Genomic DNA, 17,812 nt, shown 5'->3' on the forward strand with positions numbered 1-17,812 from the left:
AGAGAGTGAAATGACAAAATAATCTAAAATAGAAATTACTTGAATTTTAACTAATGCCTATTGGTAAAATAACATATTGTAAAACAAAGGTCAAAGTTATAAATTTGACTAATTTATACTACACTCGCAACAAGGACAACTTCCTATTCTCTTATCTAAGTCTATTGATGCCAGGGAAATTTCTTTGAGCTTGCTTGTGTTGGCAACAGTGAAAGAAAAGCAAGTTACTTCACCATTGTTGATGCTAATTTTAGACAGTTGTCTCAACTATGCAATGGGTTCATATTCACCAGTCACTCATGTCATTTTTGATCTGGATGGCCTTATTTTAGGTATGCTTATATTTATTATATGATACTTGTATTTATTACATAAACTGTTGATTTATAAGAATGGCTATATTAAAAAAATTACACTTAACTTGACAGATTAATTTTAGAAGATAAAAACAAATATTTTGTTATTGCATGTAATAACATCATATGCAAAAAAACTAATTTAAAAATGCATAGAGTAGTTTGATTTACATTGTGTAATTGCTAACCCATTATACCTTAGATATACTCTAAGCATTTAAAAAATAAAGATATGAAAATAAGAGTTTAATTTCTTTTATCTTAACAAGTATAAGATTATTTACCCTTTTTCGATCTACAATTAGTTTTGTTTGGAACCAGATAAAACTTATTCTAAGAATAATATCTTTATATTTCATTTCTTAATGTGTAGGCTAACTATTTTATTTTGTTAATATATTTTATTTTATTTTTTTATGCAGAAGTATTAGTTTTAATCAAATTTTGCATAATACAAAATATCTTTATTTATAGTTTAGCGTCATATTTTTTATTTTTTAAATTCACTTGCGAATAAGCAAGATTAAACAATTTTAGTAAAAATAGACATACATTTATAGCATATAAAGTCAGACATACATTTATCGGATAAACTACAGACAGGACAATCATTTGTTAAATTGCTTTCATGTCAAGGAACAATATTTGTAAAGTCGGTTGTATACTGAAATGGCTTTCATGAAATGGTTCTAAAGGTCTATATCCATCAAAGCATTCAAATGATAGCAAGGTTAAATATCTGTTATCAGTAACTCTCAAATAAGTTAGCTACTTTGTAACGTAACTAACATTTTCAATTGATGACATTTTTCTGAGATAAAAACTGTTTTCGTCTTAACAAATTACTTGTGGCTAGGAATATTTCCAAATATTTTTTACGATTAAAGGAAACCGTCCATGTTTTAAAAAGATAGTATGTAATCAGGTATAATTGGGCTTGTATCATGGTATTCCCTTTTGAGAAAACACCTTTAGAACATTAGGTTTTACTAAGCAATTAAATTATAAATGTTCTTTCTTATACTTTTACTATATAACTGTATGCGAGACAACTATACAATTTTGTAGGAATATTTTATTTAAAACACAATCCATTTTCAAACAATTGAAACTCTTAATGTATTAGGGAGCGTGCTGGTATAATATTAGAGCAGAGGGCTTCGGAGCCTGAGGTCCCAGGTTCAAATCCTGCCAATCACCAATGGATTTCGTCTATTTATTTCAATTGACATCTACATTTTACATATAACAAATCAAAGACGTACAAAACTCAGGATGGCTAGTTGTAAACATTTAACAATAACAGTGTTGAATAGATGTGTGTTGTAAGTGCATGTGTAAATACAAGTGAAATTTATTAACGGTTACTATAACAATACAAAGTAGATACAAATTAATACAGTGCAAAGCTTATGTGGTGCAAAGTGAATGACTAGAACAAAATAGTTGATAAACTAAACAACAATAACAACTAGACTAGCCTAATATCAATCCAATTGGATATGACAACGAAAACAATACTTAAAACAAAAAACCTACAAGCTAAATAACAACTGACAAAAATACAAAAATAGATTAATTATCTATGTGATATGTTAATGACGCCACCCTCTACGACTAGCCTGATAGTCCAGTCAATGAATGATCCAAAAGTAGGTGTAGAGTGTGTGAGCAGGTAACTAAGCGATTCCTTCAGAAACTTGTTCAGGGGGCTTAGGGTGTTAACATACCAAAAGTCCTGACTCCTAGGTGGTGAGCCAGGGGGTAGAGGGGGGAAAAAGGGGGGGAAAAAGGTACGCATTTTGGGTTTTTTGATTATATTTCGAAAACTATCAACTTCTTGTATACTATAGTAAATTATAAAAATACTCCTTCCATAAGAAATACATGTAAATTAGTATGCGAAATGGGGCGAATCCTATCCGCCCAAAGGAAATATAACTGATATTCTGGAAATCTTGACAAAATTTCCAGTAATTTGACACTTTAATCATGAAATTTTGTCAAAAATTAAAGCGAGGGTGAGCGTTTAAAAATGGGATGATTTAAGGTTTTTTTTTTTATATTTCCAATTAAAAAACACCAAAACTCGACATTTTGTTACCTCGCCCTCGCCTTAATTTTGGATCAATTTTAATGATTAAAGTGTCAAATCACTGGAAATTTTGTCAAGATTTCCAGAATATCATTTATATTTCCTTTGGGCGGATAGGATTCACCCCATTTCGCATACCACTAATTTACATGTATTTCTTATGGAAGGAGATTTTAATAAGATATCAATTAAATAAGTTATAACTCGTAATCTGTTGAACCAAAATAAACACATTATATACTTTTCTTGTAGAAAATTTAATCTTCTTCAATTTTATAATTTACTATAGTATGCAAAAAGTTGATAGTTTTCGAGATATAATCAAAAAGCCCAAAATGCGTACCTTTCTCCCCCCCCTTTTTCCCCCCTCCACCCCCTGGCTCACCACCTAGGAGTCAGGACTTTTGGTATGTTAACACCCTAAGCCCCCTGAACAAGTTTCTGAAGGAATCGCTTAGTTACCTGCTCACGCACTCTACACCTCATTCCTTGACTGGACTATGAAGTAATGTGTAAAACCAGTTCCAGGCTAGAACCTAGCGTCCTAGGATGTGAAGGTGGGACATTAAAAAAATTACTTGATGGATTCCTTGTGACTGTAGTACTTTAACACATTTAAAATTGATATAATTGAATTGAGCATGTTGCCATTTCAATTAAAAGTATTAAAGTATGTCTGCTACATTAAATTTTTAAGAAGATAGCATTTTTTACCCTCTGAAAAAAAAATAAAATTATGTTCTGAATACGGTATAACACTTAATTATCAAAAAAGTTGTGATCCCTTATCTATTCAAAGTCAGAAAATTATTATATCAGGGCTCATATTTCTGTTCCATTTAATATATTTCAAAATTCAATGTAAGTAGTTACAGGATTTTTTTAGATTATACACACAGACCAACCTAAAAGTTGTTTTTTTGCTATATTCCCGAGGAGAGCCCTGTAACTTTATTTATATATTTTGTACAATAAATTTACGCTCATGTACAAAATATTTGGTTGGAAAAATTAATATTATTAACTATAAAACCTTTTACACAAGACAGTGGCGTAAGTATGTTTGTCTCAGGAAAAGCCGTTATCGCGGCAATATCCAAAAACTCTCGTGGACGCGACAATCGAACCTTGGCGCCTCCCCGCACTGCAGGGGTTGCTGCGGAGGTGTTATTTACGCCACTGACACAAGAACGATGTGGTTCTAACAAACAAACTCTCTTTAGCAATGTTCTATGCATATTACAACTGGGGAGGATCTAACACCACTTGAACATTTTAGATACAGAGAAAGTATACAAATTGAAGTATGAAGAATTGCTTGCTCGCTACAATAAACAGTTCACCCATGAGATGCGGTTGGCAGTCCTGGGACGCAAGGATGTGGACTGTGCCGAGGAGATCATCAGGGCTACCAACATTCCTCTCACACCATTCGAGTTCTCCGCTGAGATAAAGAAACTGCAAACCGGAGCCATGAAGAGTGCTGAGCTTAAACCAGGTAAATATATTGCCAAGTGTGTTTTTGACAAGAATAATTTTTGGGGCAAAATGTTGTAAGGGCGAAATTAAAATTGGATTCCCTTTTTAAAACACAAATTAGATTAACTACAAAATCTACTTAACAAGGATGCCTATTTAGAGGCTAAGAGTGTTAAACTAGGCTTATGCGGGCTACACCACATACTCGCTATTAGTGTTTTATGTTTCTTGTGTACGTATGTGTGTGACAACCCTTCACAACTCAAGGGATGTAAAAATCTTGTTAAACTTGATAATCTGCTTCAAAATGTCCCCATCTTAAATAATTGATAATTGATAATTGAAATTAACTGTTATGTTCAAAACTGAGGTCGCTTAGTCGTACCACTCCATAGCACAAGTATTTTTAACTTTCTATCCATCAGCTACTTACTACTTTTGAATCATTTATAATTATTGTACCCACCCACACTCGAGTGAAGACTTTGACAGCTTCTCTGGCTGTGCAGGGGCGGAGAGACTGGTTCAGCATCTGGCCAGGAGCAAAGTTCCGATTGCCGTGGCAACCAGCAGTTCACGTGAGACTTACGAGCTCAAGGTCTCCAACCGCCACGAGTTGATGGCTCAGTTCCACCACGTGGTCATGGCGGGGTCCGACCAGGAGGTGAAGAAGGGAAAGCCACATCCAGACATTTATCTGGTTTGTGCTTCAAGGTTCCCAGACAACCCTCATCCAAGCAAGGTTTGTGTTTATGATTAGATAGTTTTTAGTCCTAGTATACCTTCCCTTTATAGACAAGTCTGGCCAGTTAATCTAAAAGGTGGGTTGGAACAAGAAGTGAAGAGCAAGCCACATCAAGATATTTATCTGGTACATCAAGGATCACAGATTACCCTAATGCAATTGCAATCAAGGTTCGGGTTTGTTTAACATGGTTCTGTAATCTGTAGTTTTCAGTTTTAAAATGTTTCCAGTACTACGGTATACAGCATAGTCTGTATCATAAACCTTGAGACAAGGCCGTATGAACAAACCGTTGGAAGTTGATAATAATGAAAATGTATACTGTTTATTTATGTAGCAAAAATAAGTCAATTTTTAGGTTCACAACAGTAGGCCACATACATGACGGGGGTGTAAAAAAAAACTATTTACAGTAGCCTATGTCTAATGTTTTAAGTCTGAAATGCACCAGACTATAAATCCAAGGCAGCAACATCCCTGGTTTGCTTCCCCGGAGCCGGCACTAAGAATTTATCAGCTGATTTCATTCAATACTATAAAAGCTCACCCTTGCTTTGTTTCATACGTTCAACACAGGCCTTTCAGGCCAAATGTAAGGTAAAATGAGCCTGCGAAGCTCAAAAACTAAAGATAACATTTAAACTAAACAACCAACCAATCCATCCGTTGTACATGTACTGTATTAGAGATGATGAATAAAGGATATTTTTACTTTGAATACTTTGAGAAATCCCCTACACAGGAATTGCAACTAACCGATTCACTTTATCCACAGTGTCTGGTGTTAGAAGATGCCCACAACGGAGTCCAAGGAGCAATAGCAGCAGGCATGCAAGTTGTTATGGTGCCAGAGGACTTTCTACCGAGAGAACTCACAAAAGAAGCAACCCTTGTACTTAACTCACTCGAGGAATTCCAACCTGAAGTATTCGGTCTACCAAAATTCTCCTGATACTTTTTGACCTTGTCAGTTAAATCACAAGTATTCAATGCAACTGAGGCATGTTGGACATATGATTGTAAATTTTAGGTTAAGATTGTTAAGTATCACATGGTTTAGCTCACTGAAGCATGTTGATTAAAATTCAATCCATGAGAGTTGTGAAATTTAATGTAACTGAGGAGATTTTACTTAAGTCCTCAGCTTATCAGATACATTGAAATAAAACCATGGAAATTGACTTGATGGAAGTTTACACATCCCATTTTTATTTTAAGTGCAGTAGACTTTCTTGGTTTTTTTACATACTACAGTAAAACGTTGATAATAATTATTCAAACTTCAAAAATTTGTACAGTCGTTAATCCAGATTTGTCTCTAGTCTCTAAAAAGAATAGTATATTTCATTACTAGGACCGAAAGTGACATTTTCCGGCGCGCGCTCAAGTTTTTATGTGAGGCGAAGCCGAACACAGGGAACTCCAATTTCACGTGCGAGGCGAAGCCGAGGATGTGAGAGCTATTTTCACGTACGAGGCGATGCCGAGGACGGGAATAATGGAGCAAGTGCCGGGTAATAACTTTCGGTTCGAGTTATGAACGATACTTTTCATCTCGACGCAAAAATACACAAACTCAGAATAGCAGTACTATTACAGTTATTGTATTTCTCAATTAATTTGAAGGAACATTAAAATGAAATAAAATCTTTTAAAAGGTTCTTACTTATATTGTTGATTAATTTTTAAAACATAAAAATAAGAGAAACTGTTCTTAAGGGAACCTACGTATATTTTTCAATAAATTTGGTTTCAACATCAAAATAAAAGAATAAAACAACTTTTAACAATACAATTTGAAACAGCTAATTCAAATCATTAAATTGAACCGAAACAAAACACTAGCGCGCGTAGTGAATAAATGGAGAACTAATTTAGAGCAAGGGAAAGTAAATTTAGAGCGAGGGAAAATCAGCTGATCAATTTTCCCTCGCCCTAAATTAAAGCTTGGGAAACGACTACTTTCATTGATATCAGCTGTTATCGAAAATAGTTACTTTCAATACGGAGTGATGAAAATACAATTTCACACCTTGCACTAAGCTCTTTACTTCAGAGTAGGCAATGGGAGAGTTTTGCATAGCACTAAAAAAAAGAAGCAGAATTCTTTATGTAAATTTTTTACAAATAGAGAATAATTTTAATATAAAAACTTGCAGTTCACTGTACACATTTTGCTATAAATTAAATACGATACAGTGCTTGAACATAAACAAATGTTTAATTAATCTCTCTTTTAGATCCCTATTCTAGATTTATATCCACATGATTTAAGTTTTTTAATCAAACAGTGGGTACTTTTTAAGGTAATTTCAATGATCTGGATGGGGTCAGGTCCCAATTAAATCAGATTATTTTTGTTATAGGCCTACTGTACACAAATTTAAATGCTTTGAGCCGGTTAGATAACGGAGTATTAAAGGTTTATGAGCTCTATGACATAAAATGCAGTCTGCAATGCAAAAATTTAACTTCTAATCTACCAAGCGAATAAAACTACATTCAAGAATGTTGAAAAAATAAAACACACAAAAACTGAAAAAATTGTTTCATAAAAATTAAAAGTGGACAGGACACTCTTTCACTGTCCTGATTTAAAGGCATAATTCATATCATTAACTTCATCATTAAAGTCCATCAACATTTGAGATACGTCAGCATCTTGATCTTTTTCCGCATCTACACCAGTCGAGTCCAATTCATCTTCATTTCTAATATAAGGTGGAGTTTTAGCCTTTTCATATACACCATCATTTCTAGTTCCTTTCTCCTCAAAATCTGCAGTTTGAGAACTTTCCCCTACTTCCGTCCCACCACTTTGACTCCACGTTCCTTCTTCAGCACCATTGGAAGTGCTACTGACATTTTCATCTTCCCCAGTAATGTCCACCACTTCAATTTCGTTGTCTTCGTCATCCCCCTCAGCTATGTCAATAACCTGTTTTGGATGATCTAAATGAACCAATTCTATTGTTTCTGAATCAGCCAAAGTACATTCTGTTATTTTGATTTCCTTTTCAAGTACAATTTCTCTGTGTTCCATTTCATTTTCCTCTGTTTCCATTGTTTTGGATTGGGTCTCATTGGGAGGTTCGATTCTCATTTTTTTCAAAGGTGGGTTTTCCTCGTCTTGATCATCCGTCTCCACCTGTATCACAGGGAAGTACAGTGAGGCGGCCGTTGGATGAATGATTCTGTCCAAACACCTCAAAGCAGCGGTACAAGTCTGTCTTACCTGTAAACAAAGCAAACTACATGTAACAAAATAAGTACACAGTTTGGTTAAATGAGTCACAAGGTGCTATCACACTATAGTGATACAGGTTTATAGTCTTTTAGAGAAGAAACCCATTTGAAACTTAAGGGAGACCTTAAATTTAAAACAAAGGTCATGAACTCAACCAGCGTTGCTAGTATATTTACCAGTAGAGAACGGAACTTAATGAGCCCTTCATTGAGCATGCTACACTTTAAGTTCAATTTTCTCATTTAGAGTTTCATTTTATGATAGTTGATCACATCACCTAAACAATGCTATATTGTTTACAATAAGGTTATCTTTAAATAAAAGCCAAGTGGAGAATGTTTTTTTAATAGATAGAGTTTTTACACACAATGTTCAGTGTTTGTATTACACATCATACACACAAAACAGTGTAGCGTACAATGTAAGAGAGGAACAACTAATGTTCTGATTTATGTATCATTCCTAATATATTTATTTGTTTTTAAGTCTGTATAATCTTTGGCAAACTTTGAACAATGTGCCGTTTTTGAAATCATCTGCCCTGCTAAAGATAAACCTTTATACGTTTATAACATACCAGAACGATGAAAAATCAACAGGTTGACACCATAAAACCTATGTAAGTAGTTAATACCAGAAAATTGCATAAAAAGGGACCCAGGATTGAGGTATTGGAATATTTCAGTTCGATTTGAGTCAGTGAGTAAAGTAGCATGAACTTACCAAACCGAAAGGATGGTGTGAGCCGGCCGTGAACGCAGTGATAGCTTGCGGTAACGGTGGTACCAACCTCGGGTGAGGCTCTACGCACAGAGTAAATAACAGCTGGTACAGCGCAGTCAAGCAGTTGACATGACTGTATGGCACTGGCAGGTCTGCCACTAGTCGTAACACTGTTTCAGTGATGCTCTATGAATGTAAAAGGTGCAGTTTAGAGTAATTTATGAAAAGAATGAATAGTATTTTGTAAATAGGAGATTACTAAATAGAAAGTAATCATCACATTCTCATCATTATAGTCGTAACCAGTTTCGGAATAAAATTATACACAGTTGAATTGGGTCACTGACTAACTAATTGAGTTGTAAGGATTGTTATGTACAATGATACGGATCAGCTAGCTTACCTGGTAGATAGAGTCCAGATTAGCCTTGGTAACACACGTAAAACACATGACACAACACAGAAAACCTAATATTTCGTCCCAGTTAGGGACTTCATCAGAAGGGAGAAGAAAGAAGACTCCAGTTGTGTTTTATGTGTGTTACGAAGGTTAATCAGGACTATGTCTACCAGGTAAGCTAGCTGATCCATATCCTTGTACATAATAATCCTAATCAGCCAACTGGCCTTTCCTTAACTTCTAATTGAGTTGTAAACTATTTTTAAGGGTTCTGTATAGTCTCCGGATTACTGGTTTATACTTTAAATTGTTAAACATTTGCGTAAAGTAATCCTTGGTTGCTCTACTAGCAACGAGTTTCGATTCCTGAATGACCCATCATCAGTTCTAAGGGGAGTCGCCATCAATCACTATTTGAAGGTTGCCAATAAAGTACAAGGATCACTTAAAGCTACTGTTTAACCGTTAAAAGAATTATTGATTTCTGTAAAATACGCAAACTGAGGTAAATAAAAAGACATCTTGTTATGAACTATAGCATCTCGTAAGTCACATAAAATGTAGTAGCAAAAACTTAAGGAGAAATTTGAATTTTTGCAATAGTGCACTTTATTTGTCGCTCATTTTGCTATGTTCTAATTAGGCCTAGTTAAAAATTTATGTGGATAGGTTGGACAACAGGCTTATGTTACTGACAAAAATAGTTCAAAGTTTGATAAACTCATGACACAGTCTTATGAAAGGAGTAATCCTTCCAAAACAAGACAACGAGAACAAAGGCTCTACAACTAAAGGAGCTAGTAGTTCCAAAAGATTCTATGTCTGTGGTTATTTTTTATAACTTTTTTCTTCAATAAGGTTTAACCTATCCACCACAAAATCCTTAAAACTTTGCTAAAGTTATCTATACGGTACCAAATAAAGATTTTTGAAAAGGTATAGGATTCAGGTACTTTACCTGAGAAATGTTATTTGTGTTCTTTAATTATTTGTGTATTCATTAGCCCCTGGACCATAATTTGCTCAGGTAAGCCAGCTCTCTTCCTTTAAAAAAATTCTAACAAGCCAGTTGGCATTTGGCTAAAATATAATCTATTACCAAATAATGCTAAAAATGATAAAACTGGCTTCAGTTGGTCCATTAAGATAGGATCACATGGCAGAAGATGATCAGTGTCCATAATTTTATGGTAATAATTTCAAACCATTTACCGGGTACAATCGGCTACTACTAATTACTGAAACGTTTTACATACCGAGATGACATCAGGTTTGAGCCGTGACACAGCAGCTCCCACCAGAGCGTCCAGAGTCAACAACGCTCGCTCACACAGTCTGTGGTTAGCCGTCTCGTCTCTGAGCTTCTCGCTACGATCCTGATCACTCACCAACACTTGTTGTCGTTTCTTACCCTTGGATGCCTTGGAGCCCACCTGAGAAGGTTAACAGTTTCTTATAGTCCTCCCTTCCCATCCTAGGAGAGTCAAGCTCCTAGGGTTGTTTTACACATTACTTTCAGGCTCGGCCTAGAGGGTTGCGGCATTATCATAGCTCCTTTCATAATTGGATTCAAGTCCAATGCCCTACATCGCTTGTTTAGACCAGCACTTTCTCTCAAAAGGTTTAACATTCATGCTGTTTGTAATGAGTTTATTGACACAAGGTGGGAATAGTTGCTGCAGTACCTATTTTAAGCAGCTCGGTGGTACAGCTGGTGCCATCGCATATGCATTGGTTTGTTTTATTTTAGAATAGTTTGACGTTACCTATTGTATTTTTTACTTAATGGTATAATAAATCTCTTGAATCTCTCTCTTGAATCTCTCTTGAATCGACATGTAAGCTGGCATTTGACCAATCGCTACGAGCCTAGTTCAAAAATATTATGTGCCATCATGCAGGTTGCGTCAACTGTCCTCGCGACCTATGTGAAGGTGCTGAAATACATGAAAAACGGGGGCTCAACTCCATGAGCCAGAAAAAATGTTTGCAGTCTGGTCTTTTCAGTACCTCCACCCTCCCACCGCCTAGACTGTCTGTGCCAGGCCCAAGTGCCAGCTTATGTGTGCTTAAGCCGTACCAGATCCTTGTTCAAATCATCCGCATTAAACAAAATTAATGGATACGATTCAAAATCACACAATGTGTAAAATTAATTGTATGCCGAACAGTTGATGAATACAGCACTAACATCTGTACGGACCAAACAGAGCATGATAAACATTAGAAAGAGTGGAGAGTGCATAAGAGTATGGAGTATGAGTCAAACGCACGGCGTCCTTCAAAGCATCCAAACTTCAAATAAAATAGAAAACCTACGGATTGAATTTTCATCATAATACGAGTACTACTCAAATGTATACATAATCTGTAGCCGAACACTGAAACAATTATAGTTAATTTAATATTGTAATTACAAGTTTTTACTCTTTTTGGCCCTACATTAAACGGAATTTGAATTTCCATTTAGCGTAAAATCTGGTTGAAGTAGAATTTGTTACAACTGTTAATATCCTCAGATTCATTTGTAATGGAGCTCTTTTAAATAAATATAACTCGCTTAGTCTACAAAATACAAATTTTGAGACAGATTTGTCATGCTTCGCTAACTTATTACTGTTGTCTGAAATCCGTTCTTTGGTTATGAATTTCACATATATGTACATATTCATGGTCATATAAATTTTAAGGTGATTTTAACTAAATAAAAACCATCAGGGATAATTTTTAGCGAGATGTCAAACATTCTGAGGCAATTTTCAGCCAAATGTAAAATATTTTCGAGTGATTTTCAATTTTCAGCTAATGTTGCATTCTATAGTATATTCCAAAGTTATTAACTTTCAGCAGCCAAACATCAACTGACCCGTAGTCTAACGGAGGGTTTCTCTGCGTGTATGTCAGCCAACAGTGGAGGGAGCAGTTTGTCCACCACAGTATCCAGCTGACTAGCAGCTCCGGCCACGCTGAGCCAAGATTGAAGACAACAGTAAGCGACATGTCTCGTCTGACTGTAACAAAACCAACATTATGACAACATTATGCCAACATTGTGACAAGAGGAGTACTGATAAGTTATTGTAATTCTTAATTCTACGCTTCCTAAAAGGCAAAGTGTCAGCTATCAAGAATAACAAACCCCTCTACTATGTTGATATAACTCAATAAAAGCTGTTTGAAGGCTATGATAAAGTTGTTATCATTGGCCGAGCAATCTAAGGCGTTGTAAATTCAGCCAAGAGACGGTGCCATAAATTGATGGTACAAGTCCCGTCTCAGTCAGGTTTGGTGTTCAATCCTTGAAGATATAGAAATAAAAAAGGTAACTTATAAATGACAATAGACTAGCGACCCATTCTGACAGTTGTTGCAAGCATTTTGCATTTTCTATTTATAATCACTGTGTGTGTGTGTGTTTCTTGAAAACCTTTTTTGATAAACATTTTGAGTTTTTGTTGTACAAAAATGCTAAACATTGTTTTTACAAACCTTGGGCCTACATATAGTGTTTTCATGGTATGGATAGTTGGTGACAGTGTTTTTTCTAACAGTTATGTAGCATCGGCATTACCTCACTTAAATTCAGCCCTAACCTCGGGGGGGGGGGGGGGGGGGGGGCTAACAGGGGGTGTCTCGCACACTTCAAAAAAGGAGGGGTTCGGATGTCCTCGCTGGACAATTTGGTATTTTTAAAGCCGTTTGGTTCACTTTCTAAAGCCATTTTTAGTGTATAGTACCATGTGTAAAAAACCTCCGATGTTACGTTTAAGGATGAAATGTGTTTAAATTTGTTTTTCAAGGTTCCAATTGGGGAAGTGGCGACTTGTGTGGGGGGGGGGGCCCTGTAGAAGTGCTACTAATGAGTTAAATAAGTAGATACTACAAAATAAACTTAATATCTTAAATTACCCAACGATTCTCGTTTGATTTAATTTCACACTTCTTTTCTTTATTAACCAAAATTTTTTTTTTATTACCTGTACGGTTTGATCATGGCGTAAGGCCAGTCAGAATGCTTCTGATGACTCCAATGGATGACTTGAGAACAAAGGTAACCAACCAACCCTCCATGAGGTACCAAGTTGCGCCCCAGGCTACAAAAACAAACCATCAATTTTGAATTAGACTCCATCTCTCGCTCAGAAACTGTAGGACACGCATGTGTAAGTCAAAGTAAGCAAAAGATTTCACACTTAGAACATCAGTAGGTGTAATAGTGATGTCAAGCTGAAAGTATAGATGTACTTTATAATGAAGCTGAAGCCAACATTTTAGAATAATTAGAAAAGATCTGAAAATTAAATTTAATCAAACAAGAATATAATCTGACACAGCTGTTTTAATCATATTGCTTACAATAAATAGTCCTGCAAAATAATCAACTGGTTTTAATTAGTAACAAGGCTTTCAGGTCATTCTACACTTACGATTCATTTATCTTTACCTTTAACAATCTTCATTGTGTATTTGCGTTCCACATTAGTAGTTCAATTAAAATAATAGGTAATAAACTTATGAATTTGTTCACCGAACAACTCTTTGGGAGAAAAAACCTTCCTACACCGGCTGCAAGCTGAGGAACCATCTACCTGACTACCTGAGAGACCTGACTGGCAACAAGCTACACCAGGAGTTGAAGAAGTGGCTAATCGCAAGACCCTTCTACTCAATAAAGGAATTTTATGAAAATTAACATGTACAATTCACTATTGTATTGACACTATTGTAATTCTTAACGAATTAACAATAAAGAATATTGTATTGTATTGTAATTTAGGGTATAAAGATCAGGAAATAAATCTCTGCAAAAATTCCTCTTCTATTTTATTTCTTACACATCAACCCAAGGTTTTAAGGGTGAGATAAATGAAAGATGGTTGTTGAATGAATTAATGAGATTATAACAATTAGTAACTACGATTAGCAGGTTCTTCATTCAGAAACATTCATTAAAATCCTCTTACCACATTACTAGAGACTCCAAGAGTCGCAGTGAAGCTATTTGTACAGTTGGTAGTACTGCAGTGACAGCCAGAGCCTCCCTAGTGGAACCCAGTGTTGCCAACGTTGCTTTCTGAGCATGAGCAACAACATCCAAGATTACGTCTGGTGCAACAGCTTTAGCCACTGGAAACGTTTCTCTGAAAACAAGTAGTGTCATGGTCCATAGAAATCAATACTGACTCCTTTCTATTACTCTTGATAATGAATACAACTAGACATTGAATTCCCACGTTAAGTTGTAGCCAGTTTGGGGATTGAAATCAATGTCACTTGAATTAAATCGCCAACAGAATTGTAGTAAAAAAATGTAATGAAATGTTTTGACGTCAATAATTAACCATACAAACTTTTAAATCAAGCAATTGAAAGAACCACTTATTTTTAGTATTTTTATTCTACATCAACCACAAAAGCTAAAGGACCAATTCTCTCCTCTGTGTGTACAAAATTGGATAGAGCTGGTTAAAATAGATGGCACGACTACTTCAGTATCTAAAACCACAGAACACAGACCTTACACAGAGCTCTCTTTTGACACATAAAAAACATTGTGTTTGATTATGCTACAAAAACTACGATGACCTGAGGTTGGGGCGGAGAGAGAACTGATGTCACTACACCTTAGCTTTATCAACTAATCAGATATACAAGTGAAAGATATGTTTAAAATATTGCAGCTACAGCATTGCTCTTAGATTCTGATCTAGACAAGCAGATTTAAATGCTACGTTTATATTGGCTTAGTGTGACGGCTCGGTTAGGTCTTAACTCTTAATTCTGTATGGTACATACCAATACAAATATACATCTAACAAAACAATATGGACACTTATACAATAACAACTTAGCGTAGCCTTTCTATGTATGATAAAATGTCCCAAATAAACTGATTTCACAAAATATAGACTTTAATTAGATTACTTTTATTTTTAACAACAGATATGAGGAAGATGGTAGCCTACGTACAACAGCATTGCTTGTAGAAATAAAGCCACTGCAGAGAACTGGGTGGCCAAACGTTGTGACTTTATCAGAATGTTCTTTTCATTGACTGGTTCCAGGGAAAGCTCAATATCTTCCAAGGCCGTTGCACTTTCTTCCTGTAACAAAAATAATCTTTAGACCATAACAAATTAAGATTCTTTTTGAATGTACAGTATAAACAGGTAACATTTGTATTTTGTAGCTTAGACTCTTTGATTATTCACTGGTTTAGTGGTGCCTATTATTATAATATTTTCCCTCATCTTATTCAGTCACAGTAAACATTAGTAAAAGGTAGCAAAACACCTAAATGGTGAAAAAGAAACCAGCAAAGAATCTACCGCTCCTGTCAACTTTAATCCAAGCTGAACACTCCTTACATTTGGGGGCCTCTAGTATATAGCCTCTATTATAGAGTGCCACAAGTAAACACTGCATATGTTGCAAACACCAGTCCAGAATCAGACTGGATTAACACTCAATATATATCGTACAACAGTCTTGTTTTGAGTATCAATCCAGAGACATCTTGGACGGGAAAAAGTGCCTTAGACTGCACAGCTGTTATAGGACCTAAAAATATAAGAACCCGCAGACCGTTACTTACCATTAGACAGTCCACATGCTCATACAGTCTGTTGAGCAGAGAGTGCAGTAGACTCACTAGTCCCAGCTGTTGTCTCCTCCAGGCAGTCTTGTGTGACACTCCCAGCTTGCCCCCGCCTCCCACCCCCGCCACTAGAGATACATATCTACTACCATCACTTACCATGTGACAGTCCACATGCTCATACAGTCTGTTGAGCAGAGAGTGCAGTAGACTCACAAGTCCCAGCTGTTGTCTCCTCCAGGCAGTCTTGTGTGACACTCCCTGCTTGCCCCCGCCTCCCACCCCCGCCACTAGAGATACATATCTACTACCATCACTTACCATGTGACAGTCCACATGCTCATAGAGTCTGTTGAGCAGAGAGTGCAGTAGACTCACTAGTCCCAGCTGTTGTCTCCTCCAGGCAGTCTTGTGTGACACTCCCTGCTTGCCCCCGCCTCCCACCCCCGCCACTAGAGATACATATCTACTACCATCACTTACCATGTGACAGTCCACATGCTCATACAGTCTGTTGAGCAGAGAGTGCAGTAGACTCACAAGTCCCAGCTGTCGTCTCCTCCAGGCAGTCTTGTGTGACACTCCCAGCTTGCCCCCGCCTCCCACCCCCGCCACTAGAGATACACATCTACTACCATCACTTACCATGTGACAGTCCACATGCTTATACAGCCTGTTGAGCAGAGAGTGCAGTAGACTCACAAGTCCCAGCTGTTGTCTCCTCCAGGCAGTCTTGTGTGACACTCCCTGCTTGCCCCCGCCTCCCACCCCCGCCACTAGAGATACATATCTACTACCATCACTTACCATGTGACAGTCCACATGCTCATACAGTCTGTTGAGCAGAGAGTGCAGTAGACTCACAAGTCCCAGCTGTTGTCTCCTCCAGGCAGTCTTGTGTGACACTCCCTGCTTGCCCCCGCCTCCCACCCCCGCCGCTAGAGATACTTAATCTACTAGCATCACTTACCATGTGACAGTCCACATGCTCATACAGCCTTTTGAGCAGAGAGTGCAGTAGACTCACTAGTCCCAGCTGTTGTCTCCTCCAGGCAGTCTTGTGTGACACTCCCTGCTTGCCCCCGCCTCCCACCCCCGCCACTACAGATACACATCTACTACCATCACTTACCATGTGACAGTCCACATGCTCATACAGCCTGTTGAGCAGAGAGTGCAGTAGACTCACTAGTCCCAGCTGTTGTCTCCTCCAGGCAGTCTTGTGTGACACTCCCAGCTTGCCCCCGCCTCCCACCCCCGCCACTAGAGATACACATCTACTACCATCACTTACCATGTGACAGTCCACATGCTCATACAGCCTGTTGAGCAGAGAGTGCAGTAGACTCACTAGTCCCAGCTGTTGTCTCCTCCAGGCAGTCTTGTGTGACACTCCCTGCTTGCCCCCGCCTCCCACCCCCGCCACTAGAGATACATATCTACTACCATCACTTACCATGTGACAGTCCACATGCTCATACAGTCTGTTGAGCAGAGAGTGCAGTAGACTCACAAGTCCCAGCTGTTGTCTCCTCCAGGCAGTCTTGTGTGACACTCCCAGCTTGCCCCCGCCTCCCACCCCCGCCACTAGAGATACACATCTACTACCATCACTTACCATGTGACAGTCCACATGCTCATACAGTCTGTTGAGCAGAGAGTGCAGTAGACTCACTAGTCCCAGCTGTTGTCTCCTCCAGGCAGTCTTGTGTGACACTCCCAGCTTGCCCCCGCCTCCCACCCCCGCCACTAGAGATACACATCTACTACCATCACTTACCATGTGACAGTCCACATGCTCATACAGTCTGTTGAGCAGAGAGTGCAGTAGACTCACTAGTCCCAGCTGTTGTCTCCTCCAGGCAGTCTTGTGTGACACTCCCTGCTTGCCCCCGCCTCCCACCCCCGCCACTAGAGATACACATCTACTAGCAGCTACTACTACTTCTCTCCGTGCCTCTACAGTTGTTAGTAGCAGCTTCTGAATGTCCAGCTGAAACAATTGGAGATTTGACATATGTTTTCTCAGCTCTACTAAATACATGATTTATCTTATGATTGATATAGCCTACTAATTCATTAATAATCAGTTACTTCCATTAAAAACAAATTGTAGAATAAGCAATTGTATTCCTACACCAAGGAAGTTTACACAAAAGGGTAAAGTTA

The 17,812-nt window shown here is 37.4% G+C and overlaps 2 protein-coding genes across 2 annotated transcripts; one reads left to right on the forward strand and one right to left on the reverse strand.

Moving 5' to 3' along the window:
- The first annotated feature begins 217 nt into the window (after positions 1-217).
- LOC128992634 (pseudouridine-5'-phosphatase-like) lies at positions 218-5,773 on the forward strand. The gene is made up of 4 exons (XM_054416315.1): positions 218-332; positions 3,731-3,949; positions 4,440-4,672; positions 5,451-5,773. Exons 1-4 carry the CDS (start codon positions 242-244, stop codon positions 5,625-5,627), a joined length of 720 nt encoding a protein of 239 aa, XP_054272290.1. The 5' UTR covers positions 218-241; the 3' UTR covers positions 5,628-5,773.
- Positions 5,774-7,208: 1,435 nt separating this feature from the next.
- Positions 7,209-16,453, reverse strand: LOC128992772 (proline-, glutamic acid- and leucine-rich protein 1-like). The gene is made up of 8 exons (XM_054416513.1): positions 15,803-16,453; positions 15,016-15,149; positions 14,010-14,186; positions 13,023-13,139; positions 11,912-12,056; positions 10,302-10,478; positions 8,646-8,831; positions 7,209-7,910 (listed from the first exon to the last, which is right to left on the reverse strand). Exons 1-8 carry the CDS (start codon positions 16,451-16,453, stop codon positions 7,257-7,259), a joined length of 2,241 nt encoding a protein of 746 aa, XP_054272488.1. The 3' UTR covers positions 7,209-7,256.
- Positions 16,454-17,812: the final 1,359 nt, after the last annotated feature.

Source organism: Macrosteles quadrilineatus, unplaced genomic scaffold (genome assembly GCF_028750875.1).
Source record: "Macrosteles quadrilineatus isolate MER2022 unplaced genomic scaffold, UCM_ALF_1.0 Scaffold_4__1_contigs__length_99947679, whole genome shotgun sequence".
NCBI classification, from domain to species: Eukaryota; Metazoa; Arthropoda; class Insecta; order Hemiptera; family Cicadellidae; genus Macrosteles; species Macrosteles quadrilineatus.